Source organism: Coregonus lavaretus (genome assembly GCF_964263955.1).
Source record: "Coregonus lavaretus genome assembly, chromosome: 23".
In the NCBI taxonomy this organism is placed as follows: Eukaryota; Metazoa; Chordata; class Actinopteri; order Salmoniformes; family Salmonidae; genus Coregonus; species Coregonus lavaretus.
In genome coordinates, this window is record NC_140010.1 from 34,574,447 (window position 1) to 34,588,027 (window position 13,581).

General features: G+C 41.1%; 1 protein-coding gene across 1 annotated transcript in view; it reads left to right on the forward strand.

Moving 5' to 3' along the window:
- The window catches only part of LOC311150493 (anoctamin-8-like), a gene marked incomplete at both ends in the record, with an annotated part of 46,233 nt that overhangs the window by 31,430 nt on the left and 1,222 nt on the right, over nucleotides 1-13,581 (forward strand). Inside the window, 7 exons of the mRNA XM_084187989.1 lie at nucleotides 296-422; nucleotides 2,358-2,413; nucleotides 2,558-2,632; nucleotides 2,734-3,387; nucleotides 3,627-3,818; nucleotides 4,510-4,641; nucleotides 5,446-5,556. Of these exons, the coding sequence (XP_084044115.1) occupies nucleotides 296-422; nucleotides 2,358-2,413; nucleotides 2,558-2,632; nucleotides 2,734-3,387; nucleotides 3,627-3,818; nucleotides 4,510-4,641; nucleotides 5,446-5,556 (1,347 nt within the window). The remainder of the gene's footprint in view (nucleotides 1-295; nucleotides 423-2,357; nucleotides 2,414-2,557; nucleotides 2,633-2,733; nucleotides 3,388-3,626; nucleotides 3,819-4,509; nucleotides 4,642-5,445; nucleotides 5,557-13,581) is intronic.

The window sequence follows — 13,581 nt, forward strand, 5'->3', positions numbered from 1 at the left end:
CTCTACAAAGTATTGACTTTGGGGTGGTGAATAGTTATGCATACTCAAGTTTTCTGTTTTTTTGTCTTATTTCTTGTTTGTTTCACAATAAAACATATGTTGCATCTTCAAAGTGGTAGGCATGTTGTGTAAATCAAATGATACAAACCCCCCAAAAAAATCAATTTTAATTCCAGGTTGTAAGTCAACAAAATAGGAAAAATGCCAAGGGGGGTGAATGATTTCGCAAGCCACTCTAACCTGTCTTTCTGTAATTAAATATACCTATGTTGTGGTTTATCTCCTTTTTTTATAGGAGTTTGTGATGGAAATTAAGGAGTTACCCAGTATCACAAGATTCATTCCTAAAATGTTACTGGCCATCGTTGTGACTGTATGTGATGAGGTGTATAGGAAGATCGCCCATTGGCTCAATTATATGGGTAAGCTGTGCAGCTGAGATTCATTAATATCAGCACCAGGTGAGGAATGATTGGAGCAGTGAGCACCCATCTCAGAATAAGAGTACTGATCTAGGATCAGGTCCCGCCCTGTACATGTAATCTTATTCATTATCATATGATAATAATATGCCATTTAGCAGACGCTTTTATCCAAAGCGACTTACAGTCATGCGTGCATATATTTTTTATTTTTGTGTATGGGTGACCCCGGGGATCAAACCCACTACCTTGGCGTTACAAGCGCCGTGCTCTACCAGCTGAGCTACAGAGGACCACATTATGATATGATCCTAGATCAGCACTCTTAGTCTGAGACACTTTATGAATACTGGCTCTGATCTCTTCAGAGGGGTATACTACGATGCAAGCTAGATCTACTCAGGGTTTTCAAAAGCTAGCCAGCTTCAGTTAGCTTTTCATCCGTATAACGACGGTGGACAGTGGTGTAGTGGAAGCTGTACGCAGGTATACGGCGTATACCCACTTTGTTTTCAGTCGGCATTGCGTATACTAATTTCTTAATCCCAACTGATGTGTTATATCAAAGTCGTGTAGTGGAGGTATATGCTGTGTCAATTAATACGGCTGATGGAAAGGATCTGAATGTTTCGCTTAAAATGTTGATGAAAGGTTATTTCTTCACATTTTTAGTGCAGCAATGTCCACATGGTGGTACTGTAGGCCTACGCACAAATGTTCCAAAATACAATTTGCAGGAAAACACCGTACTAAAATGCTCAGCGCATGCAAGCAGTTTCATGGACAGAGATGGAAATATCTGTTCGAATTTTAGAAAGGTGGGAGGTCTAAAGATGCAACAATTATCATGGGTTGCTAATACTGTATGACTAGGAAAATGCCTTTGGCTGCTAGACAATGAAAGAAAGTTGATTTGAAAATCAATAGAATAGGAGAGCGCATATGAGGAAGTGTTTATAAAATATTTCCCTCAACATTTCTATGGTCGGTTTTTGGCTTGGCTACTTTGAAACAAGATAAGATATGCTTCATAATATGAAGTAAAACGTCCAGGTTTCAAACAATTAAGGAACAGGAAAAATATATTGGAGCTAATGATAGGCCTAACTGTCTTCTGGTAGATGGAAAGGCTTTCCCAAAAACCTTTTTCAATTAAATGTTAAATAGATACAAAGGAGCCTGTGCCTACTTGGCAGAATGATATCATGATTATTTGCATCAATCCAGTGGCCATTTGTTTTGCAAACTCCATCTCATATGCACTACAGAAACACCGCTAACCAAACAACAGTGCTAGGTGCCAGCACACTTGAATAAAAGGGTAACTACACTAAAATATCTAAATGTCTTAGATTTTTCCCAGACCTCAAAAGTGGTCACCTGATGTGGTTTAAGCATTGTTGTGGACTTAGAACATCCAATTTTGTTGTTTTTCTATTAATAAAGTATGACTTTGAGAGCAAAAACCTGATTTATTTTTACAAATATTGAAACAGGTGAATTTCTGACTCAGTTGACAGACACATTTATCTATTTTAATAGTTGGCCTACTCTTAGCCTACAAAAACAATATTTAAAATCAGTCGTTTTCCTCAAATGAAGACTATGATGACGCAGTCTTTGTCAAAGGGAGGGAATCTGATTTAATTGGTCCTCAACTTGCGGCTAAGACATTTCATTCAGGATTAATAGAGTTAGCCCTGAGTTAGCCTGCCCTGGAGCAGGTTAGTTCTGAAGGATTCGTTGCCATATAAATTTACCTGGCTAAAACGTGAGCCACTTTCGTAGTACCGGTTATCCCAAGTTGACCAAAGTTACCTCGCTAACTCCTCAAACCAGGTACGTAGTGTTGTATAAAGTGATCACATAGGTTTGTTCAGTAATCAGTATCAAATGGAGCGATGTCTTTTGATGATTGGTATTATTTTCTTACAGAGAACTACAGACTACAGAGTGCCTATGAGAATAATCTCATCATTAAAATGGTTTTTGTAAGTTAGATATTTCTTCTTTTTTTATTTCGACCATACTGATCACTGTTATCCAAGGGGGTGTATTATTGACTAACACTTTTGTATATAAATTATGTTTAGAAATGCCATGTCTGATTTAAAGTCATTCTCTTCATTTTGCAGTTTGAGTTTATAAATTCTTACCTTAGCCTTTTCTACATCGGATTCTACCTCAAGGACATGGAGCGACTGAAGGAGGTAAAATCTGTCAATTAGATTTGGATAATGGAAAACATGATTGAACAAAATTATCTTCCCTAAAGAACAGCAACAGAATCACTCACACTGTCTCCTCACAGATGCTAGCCACTCTCCTGATCTTCCGCCAGTTCTTCCAGAACATCAAGGAGGTGCTCCAGCCTTATCTGTACGAGCACCACAAACTAGGAGTATTTACCCCCAAGGTTGTGTGGGAGATTCTCCAGGCCATAGTACTCAAGTACAGCCGCCTGGCTGTAGGAAAAGCCCAGGTTTCATGGACTATCCAGTCCCTGCTTAGCCCCAAAGGCCCTGCCACACTTCCTGGACAGACAGAACAGAACAAGAGAGGAGATCTCAAAGCTGGCTATAGGTTCACAGAGGAAGAGTGGGACATAAATGACACACTGAGGCAACGGAAAATTAGCTTCAATGAGAAGGTGGATGTTGCCAGGGACATTGCCATGGCAACCCAGCCCGAGGACAGCTTCCTGGAGGACAGTCCCACATTGGTGGAGGAGGGCATGGATCCTTCCAGCGTCTTTGAGATAAGTGACGATGACAGTGACTATGAGTCCTCTGAGACCAAGGAGACTAGTGTCTCCCCACCAAATGGCTATGACACGGTAGTATGTCAGAGATGGAAGAGTCCAATCCCAAAGAAAGAGGCAAAGTCCTGGATTGACCCGCCTGATGAGCCCAAGTCTGTAATTCTCACCCAAGCAGAGATTGAGAGCTGCATGCAGACATATGAGGTGTGTCTTAGTCATCAGATCTGTTGTTATGAACTTGACCTGCTGTCGGTTTATATTCCACGCGTGTTTAGTTACATTTAATGGACTTGGACAGTATTTCTGGCTAGGGTTAGTAGCTGGTACATGCAGCAGTACATTCCAATTTGAAGTAAAAAGTGATTTGAAACACAAATGCTATTCTATGACAACCCCAGCTGTTATGTGACTTTGACCTCTAACCTTTACCTCTGACCCAACAGGACACCCTGCAGGACTACCAGGAGATGTTCATCCAGTTTGGCTACGTGGTGCTCTTCTCCTCCGCCTTTCCACTGGCTGCCATGTGGGCCCTCATCAACAATATCATTGAAATCCGGAGTGACGCCTTGAAGCTCTGCACAGGCCTGCAGAGGCCCTTTGGCCAGAGGGTGGAGAGCATTGGACAGTGGCAGGTCATTAGTCGCTCACATCTGGGCCCTTATTCAAAAGATGTCTCAGAGTAGGAGTGTTGATCTAGAATCAGGTCCCCCTTGTTCATATAATCCTATTCATTATGATCTAAAAGGCAAAAATCATCCTAGGTCAGCACTCCTACTCTCCAACCTCTACAAGGTGTCGAAAGCATTCCACAGGGATGCTGGCCCATGTTGACTCTGATGCTTCCCACAGTCAAGTTGGCTGGTGGACTGTTGAGCGTGAAAAACCCAGCAGCGTTGCAGTTGTTGACACAAACCGGTGCGCCTGGTACCAACCACCGTACCCCGTTCAAAGGCACTTTTCTTCCTTTTGTCTTGCCCATTCACCCTCTGAATAGCACACATACACAATCCATGTCTCAATTGTCTCAAGGCTTAGAAATCCTTCTTTAACCTGTCGTCTCCTCCCCTTCATCTACACTGATTGAAGTGGATTTAACAAATTACATCAATAAGGGATCATAGCTTTCATCCGGATTCACCTGGTCAGTCGATGTCTTGGAAAGAGCAGGTGTTCATAATGTTTTGTACACTCAGTGTATATTTATCCCACCTGCAATTAAGCTCAGATAACCATTTTAGAATCATCCATTTCAAGCATCTCTGCAAAAAGCATGCCAACAGTTATTTATTTCATGAAGTTATTTTTCCCCCTCTGTGTGTGCAGACAGCAATGGAGGCCATGGGCTTGATAGCCATTATAGTGAACTGTTATCTCATTGGCCAGTGTGGTCAGCTGCAGCGTCTCTTCCCCTGGTTGAGCCCGGAGATGGTCATCATCTCCATCGTGGTACTTGAGGTAAAGGACAGTGCAGTGGCAGCCAACCATTTTGTCTTCACTCTGTGACACCTAGTAGATCGATGTCACAAATACAGACAACAATCGTAGCAATTGTGGTACTATTTATATACCCCCTTTATCAAAACCAAGGACACTGTACATAAATCACAAAGATTACAGAATATAAAACAATGGAGCATAGCAACAAAAGGAGGAGGAGGTGTCCAAGCACAAGTGAATAGCCTTCACTCAAAGATGACATCTTGTTTTGAATATCAATTGCAGCATTGTACAAGAAGTTAGATCCACATTGTGCTGTCTTCAAAATTAAAAAGGAAAGGACAGGTAATTAAGAACAAAAACTATTGCTAAAATGCTTGTGCCCAATGTGGGGCTCAAACCCACAACCCTGAGAGTAAGAGACTCATGCTTTACTGGCTGACCTAGTCGGGCTTGAAAAGAGCAAGCAGTTCCCTCTACATACCACACACAGCATGGCAACATCACACACACTCTTTCCACTCTGGTATAGATTAAGATCACTTTATTCATCAATTGTACACAAGGTCTAACTGAAATTTGATGTCCGCTTTATCCCAACCCCTCCATAAGACACACATACATATACAGGTTGGAGAGGTTGGAGCAGGGAGCTGCCACATTGGGCGTCTGCAGAGCAGTTGTTGTGGGGGGTTAAGTGCCATGCTCAAGGGCACAACGGCAGGCAATGGCATCTAGGATTTGATACCAGCAATCTATACTTTTCTGTGTTTTCATGTCACTGTTTGTTTAGCCTGTCCTTTCTTGTGTTGGGATTTACAGCATTTTGCCATCCTCCTCAAATACATCATCCATGTGGCCATCCCTGATATTCCTGGATGGGTCGCAGACGAGATGGCCAAACTAGAGTACCGTCGAAGGGAGGCTTTCAAGGTACAGTTGCATAGCTCAAAACACTTTTGGCTAAATCCACAGAGTAAGCTGTTATATACTGTACTTCGCATCTCACTATCATCCTCCATGTTTGTGTCCTTTTGGTGTATTTTCTTTGCATTTTCTGATACATACAGCCACTGTAGGGCATCCTTTTGTACTGACAAAAGTATGTATGACACTTCACTTGAACCCTCTGGTAACATTGGCCTTCATAATAACATAATGCTGTCATAATGTAATTACATAACAGATTTCATACAGTCAAACCCATAACATTATGCAGCCACCACTATGCTTGAAAATATGAGGTGGGTACTCAGTAATGTGTTGTATTGGAATTGCCCCTAACAAGACAACAAGTGAATTGCTTTGCCACACTTTTTCAGGATTAATTCAGTGCCTTGTTGCAAACAGGATGCATGTTTTGGAATATTTTTTATTCTGTCTGCTAAATGACTAAAATGTAAATGAAAGCTGATGTCAGCATATGGCATCTAACTTTACACAGTCATGAAATAAGACAAAGCTGGTCACCAGCTAGGTTTCCATCCAGTTGGCGAAAGATTTGCATGCGAATATTCTAGAATCTGCATAAAGAAAATATGCACATTTTCCCACCAGTGGTATGTTTCCACCAAATGGACTTGTTGCGGATAAAAATCAATGCATGATGACATAGAGCACACAAAATGTACTTTTTCGCGTAAGTTTACATGTACCGGATAAAAATCTAAAGTTCAATGTGTTTACATAGCATTTTCAACTCTACCGATAGTTTTGTCACAAAAACTGTTGCGTTAAGTAGCAAATATGCCTACTCTGGTCTTGGCAGGTGTGCTCTAGCCAACAGCTCGCAGATACAGTGTGCAGGGCTGCCAACTTTTGAAGATAGCTTGGAGTGAGATTGCCTATCATTAATGTCATTGGCTCCACCCCTAGCCGGGGGTCTGGTGGTCCCTCCCCCCATTAAAAAAACTATTTTTTAAAGCTCAGGTCAGGTGTATTCAGGATTCTTTAAAGTTGAATACACACTCAAAACTCGACGACTTAGTTTGAAGTTACTTTGAGATTATTTGGGCATGGAATTTAGAGTATGCTTATGCTAACTGGGGGCAGTGGCGGCTCCTGAAAAAATTCTCAGGAGGGGCAATTTTTCTGATGATTTAGGTGACCTACACACATTTAAAAAAAGATATGTCCAGCAACAACATGAAGACAGGGGCAGCATATAAGTCAATACCAGAAGCATTTATTGACTGATCTCAAAAGTGTTGGCTTACCAGGGTTGGTGGAGCCCTCAGTTTCATCTTTGCCTCGCAAAGCTAACTCAAACACTCCGCAAAACTTCACACACTGGATTAGCCGGCTGAGGATGTGGCGGTTCTTGCTAATGTCGTAGTAAATATATTTGTTATAGTGAATATGGAATATGATATGTTGAGTAAAATGTTGTGCTAAGATCTATTTAGGTCAGGAGCTGGTTATAAGTTCTGTTCCTATCCAATAACAATGGACAAAAGGGTCCTATCTTGTCAGCCTTGTCAGCAGGTGGCCAAGGACAACACCCACGCCATAGGCCTCTCAGTTCTTCCAACTCACGAGTTCTTGCTCTGAGGACACACACACACACAAACACACACACACACACATCATCACTGTTAAACACACACACACACACACACATCATCACTGTTAAACACACACACACACACACACACACAAAAATCCCCTCTCTTAGGCTGAACATTTGAAGACAGAGAACCCGACTCAGAGCCAATGCAACAGTGACAGTAGCCTGCAGGGGACCTCGCCCAACTCATCAGGACCAATCAGAAGATCAGAACTACTAGATTGAACCTACTTCATTTATTGCATAAAATGTCTGCACACAATGTTTCGGGGCTCTCTTCAGATAATAATAATAATAATAATAATAATAATAATATGCCATTTAGCAGACGCTTTTATCCAAAGCGACTTACAGTCATGCGTGCATACATTTTTGTGTATGGGTGGTCCCGGGGATCGAACCCACTACCTTGGCGTTACAAGCACCATGCTCTACCAGCTGAGCTACAGAAAGTGGATACTCATGGATGCGCATTGCAATTGTAAAATGTCAACACAATTGGAGACACCACGTCCTTTTTGGAGACATGTTATTGACAGTAAACTATTGTAGATGCGACTGCTAACTAAATAAAACATTTTAGCTGGCTAGCTAATCATCTTAGCTAAATGTGGGGCAAACAATTCAGTTATTTACCGTTAATTTGAGGGATTGGGGTGAAAGAAATCGAGTTACATAGTGATACTTTACGATATACTGTATTGACAATATCGCAATATTTTAGCGCTAGTTGGCTGTACCTGCACCAAAACACCATTATTGTTCCTTCATAGCTTGTTCTCAATCTTTTCACATTGGGAGCAAATTTGTTTTCAGCACTTTTATTTCCATGACTGATCAAAACTCGTTCTCATGGCTTTCTGATCCCTCTGCAACAGACATATGGTGCGCAATAAAATCACAGTATCGAATCGCAATACGTATAGAATCATGAGACTCGCAATGCTGATGCATATATCTTATCGTGAGGTTCCTGGCAATTCCCAGCCCAAGTTCATTTGCCACAACAAATCTCTTCGCTAGCAAACGCGATGTCTTCTCCAAAACGGCAATGTTTACTTTTTTGACGTTCTATGGCATCTCCACTTTCCAAGCATATATGACCACATGTAATATTTTGGTAAGTGATGCAAATAGTGAACTATGTAGGGCCAGGATGTAAAATATATGTAGCTGCAGCAATTTCTCTTATCTGATATGGTAAGTAATGGGGCTTAATTTATAGCTCCCTAAGAGTTTGACGAACGGGTCCGTGAACGCGATTCCAGATATATTTACCTCTGAATAAACTGCCTTTATTACACCATATCCACATCCAGTAAACTTGTGATTATCAACACTAACCTCATCGTTGTGGCGGCGGACAGCTAGCCTGTATCCCTCGTCATCCAGTTGAGTGAGTGGCAATGTCTTTTTTCGTTCGTACCAATTTTTGGAAAATCCTCGGGTGTAGGACTTTCCGCCTTTAGTAGAAACCTGTTGAATTATTAAATTTGGTCTGGGAGGTCCTAATTGTTTCGTTGCCAATTTATCTTCATTTGTTCGCCGAATCGCCGACAAAAAGGAACTTCTTTCAAACAATCCACTCTTTTCTCAGTTACGTTCATGGTTACGTAACGTATGACGAAAGCGCGTAAGTGCAAGCCCACAGACACCCATTGAGATTGTATTGAAGGCTCTGAAATTTGAAAAAAATAGATTTTACATGGGAGTCTATTACAGACTTCTGGGCGATTTTCAACCTGACTGAAATCGCCCCAAAAGGGGGGGGAGCCATTTGAAGCACGACTTTAGCCTGATTCGACATTTAGTGGCAGTGTGGCACTGTGGCAGATCAGACGTATAGATTACAACACTGATAACTACTGTTGCCGTGATATAATTGATTAGAAAAAAAATCCCTTCCTTTTCCCGTTTGGCAGTGCGTCGCCCATATCGCCCTATTGAACAGGCCGCCCCTGACTGGGGGACATTGAATTACATTGGTTTTTGGTTAGAAAATGCTAATATTAATGGTCGGTGGCAGTGGCTAACCATAGGCTGGATTGCGGTCTCTCCTTGTCCATAAGAAACCAACATGTAAATAAAATCCTGCTTAGAGGTACTGTAGTTCTCCAAGGGTGTTGGCCACCCTTGATCTATGTTTCCCAAATACTGGGGGTTTGAATATGTTCTTGTGACATTTGACATTCTACAAATTATCCCACATTTAAGAAAAATCTAATGATTATCAATCTTCAGGTGGTTGAGGCTGATTTGCAAAACCTTGTCATCATCTTACAATTATGCCTACCGTTTCTGCCTAGTAGCTTGTGCACAATACTAAAATGACAAAACAGGATATTTGAGGCAAGGGGCATTTCAATATAGCCTATATTTTATGACTTAGCCTACAGTGAGCTTCAAAAGTATTGGGACAGTGACACATTTGTAGTTGTTTTGGATCTGTACTCCAGCACTTTGGATTTGAAATGATACAATGACTGTGAGGTTAAAGTGCAGACTGTCAGCTTTAATTTGATGGTATTTTCATCCATATCAGGTGAACCGTTTATAAAATTACAGCACTTTTTGTACATAGTTTTAGGGGACCAAAAGTATTGGGACAAATTCACTTATATGTGTATTAAAGTAGTCAAATGTTTAGTATGTGGTCCCATATTCCTAGCACGTAATGATTACATCAAGCTTGTGACTCTACAAACTTGTTGGATACATTTGCTGTTGGTTTTGGTTGCGTTTCAGATTATTTTGTGCCCAATAGAAATGAATGGTAAATAATGTAGTGTAATTTTGGAGTCATTTTTATTGTAAATAAGAATATAATATTTTTCTAAACACTTCTACATTAATGTGGATGCTACCATGATTACGGCTAGTCCTGAATTAATCGGGAATTATGATGAGTTAGAAAGTTACAGATGCACAAATATCATATATGATACAGAGAGACTCATCCATGCTTTTATTACAAGCAGGCTTGACTACAGTAATGCTCTCCTGTTTGGTCTACCCAAGAAAGCCATTGATCAACTGCAAAACATACAGAATGCTGCAGCACGGGTACTGACCAAGACCAGACGGAGAGCACACATTACACCGGTTTTAAGGTCTCTGCACTGGCTGCCTGTGTGTTTTAGAATTAATTTTAAGATTATTCAATTGGTTTTTAAATCAATCCACGATTGTGCACCCCAATACATGTCAGACATTCTTTTAAGTTATGTACCCAGTATGTCCCTCAGGTCCTCTGGCACTGGCCTTTTAACTATCCCAAAGCCTAGGACCAAGAGGCATGGAGAGGCAGCCTTTAGTTATTATGCCCTCAGCCTCTGGAATAGCCTGCCAGGTAGCCAAAACTGTGGACATATTTAAAAGAGATAATAAAAACACACCTTTTTAGCTTTGCTTTTCCATAGGGTGCTTTTTAGTTCTGTTTTTTTATTGTTATTCATTCGTTTTTTACCCTCTTATGTTTGTTGAGTAGTAAATATTTCAGTTTTAATTTTATTGTTTTAATTAGTTTTTTTCCTGTGAAGCACATTGCGTTGCATTCCATGTCTGAAATGTGCTGTATAAATAAAGCTTGATTTGATACCGCCCCCCCCCAAAAAAAAAAAACCTACCCTCCCTGGTTATTGTAATGCTGAGAGGTTAGCATGTCTTGGGGGTATGCTATTTGTGCGTCTGTAACTTTCACACTCATCATTATTCACGATTCATTCAGGACTATCCGACTATCCGTAAAAAATGTGTCACTGTCCCAATACTTTTGGAGCTCACTCACTGTCCATAAATGCTTACAAATATGCATAGCTCTCATTTAACTTTTTTTATTTTATTTATTTATTTTCAAAGACACAAGTTGGCATATCAGATTTCAAATAGCCTAATTACACAAGCAAAATTGGTTAGATGTGAAATAATAAAAGTATGGGGAATAACAGTAGTGTTCTTGCTGAGATAAGCACACTCAGTAATTGTTCTATATTTTAGCCCAATGTAGGGAATGGGAATTGACTTACATCAACTATTGTGAAAGACCAAATAAATTAAAAAGATAATAAAATATTCTGAAGACAAGATGACATAGCCTAAATCTGCCCCTACACCCAACCCAAAATTGTATCTTCAATGTATTGTCCCCCCACTAGAATCAGTTGCACATTTGGGATCACAATCTGTTGTGGCAAAATAATGTTAATAATACAGTTAGACAAATCAGGTAGCCATATCAAAATTCCTGCAGAATGCTGCCTTTTCGTTGTTCCATCCTAATGAACCTAGTGCTAAATTGCCAATGACCAAACAAGATGAATATATTGTAGCCAATGGATCTGGGCTAATGCAAGTGGTGGATTAATACATCACTTGTAGTAGGCTATATTATCACATGCAGTCAAAAGGAAGCATTCTGCGACAGGGACCGGAGTGGCTGCAAATAATTTGTTGACAACTATGTGTACAAAACAGCGTACAAGACAAGTTGCCTTGCTTCTCTTTTGACTCTTTAGTTCATAAAATGTGATCAGCGGAAAACGAACGTGCCTGTCCAGTCTGACGTGGCTGCGCTCCACTCTAATCCTGAGGGGCGTTTCTTCACAAACGCGCATCCAATCACCTTGGTCCCCGACCCTTACTAAACCAATCACAAGCTTAAATCTGTTGCGGTTCACGGTGCGGTGGCAGGAAAATGATGGATCTCCCCGCTGAAGCTGTAGCGGTTACAATGCTCGTGATGTAGAATTGCATGCGCATATTATATGCTCCGATTTAAAAAATGATTTGGAGGCACGGTTGAAAATGAACGCACAGTGAATTAATTAGAAAATAAAATCAGTACTTTTTTCAGTGCGTGAGAAATAAGAGGTGTGGCGTGTGAAGAGGGTCAAATGCGTGTGTCATGGCCAATGGGTGAGAGTGACGGTAGTGATACACACTGACTACACCGGGCACGCGCATGTTGATTTTGTCCATCCATACCAGAAGCGATCAAGACACACAGGTTGAGGTGTCAAAACGAACTCTGAACCAACTATATTAATTTGGGGACAGGTCGAAACACATGCAACATTCATGGACATTTAGCTAGCTTGCTGTTGCTAGCTAATTTGTCCTGGGATATAAACTGTGTTGTTATTTTACCTGAAATGCACAAGGTCCTTTTTTTCCTGGATCTTTGTAGAATGTTGACTCATTTTGTGTGTTCTCTACTCCCACAGTTAATTCACAGATAAAAGGGGCAATTTTGTTAGTTTCTAGTAATCGAGCCTCCTTCCGTCTTCTTCTGTGGACTTTATATGGCGGGTGGCAACCAACTTTAAGGTGCATTACCACCGAAAACTGGACTGGAGTGTGGACCTCAGTTCAGCTTTCAATCCCCCACGTGGGTATTATGCTCCTAAAAACCAACGAGGAGATGGGAGAGGCGGGACTTGCAGCGCGTTAAGCGTCAAAAATAGAACTAAGTTATATTTTAGCGGCTGGCTACGGAGATGTTCACTTGCAGTTTAGATGAAATTATTGAATAACATGTATGTGTCCATTTATTTTGCAGTGCTCGCGCACGTAATGCGAGCGGTGTGGTCAGCATGTTATGGTGATGTTTTCACGCACCACTGACTGTCCAAAGACCCGCTGAAATTCCAAGTTTGAAGTAGGAAAGTCGTCGAGAGCAGCTGTCAAGAGGAAATCATGCTGCTTGATGTAAAGTCCAGAGCAGACAGAAGTGCATGCATGTAATGTCATATGACTTGTTCAGAATGAGAAGTAAAATGTTGCTAATCCGAGGATAAAAGTGGACTAAACGGTGAATGATATCCAAGGCCTAAGAAGAAGACTTTCTTGGGCTGTTGTGTTTTTGAAGGAAGACATGGCTGGAGTTTCGGCGTGGAGGAGTGAGTCGGAAATGGCGGCGATTAGTGCGGACTAAATGGAGGAAATGGTGAAAAAGTTGGTGAAGCAAAAGCTGTGCTGGAATGCGAACAATATGGGTGTCAGTTCTGACGATACGGAGCGGGAGCATGAGGGTCAAGGACCAGAACTGTCGGTAGTGGAAAGACATAGGAAGAAGAGCGATCATGATACAGAAAGCAGTGGGGCGTAAGAGTCATAATAATGTGTTAGAGTGGAAAGTGGTGACCGTATTTGATGATACCACAGGGCCTCATTTACACCCTATCCGACTAACTAATGTAGGTGAAGTCAAATTAGTTCGGTTGTAGTGCAGCATTTGGTGGATGCCAGGTGCAGAGAGATGCTAGAGAGACTCAGAGATATAGAATTAGTCATGATGTATCGTATGCAGAGGCTTTAAGACGGATTGGTGGAACTACCGTGTGGAATGATGGAGCTTCCATGGCTGCTCCTGTACTAAGTGGACCTAATGTCGG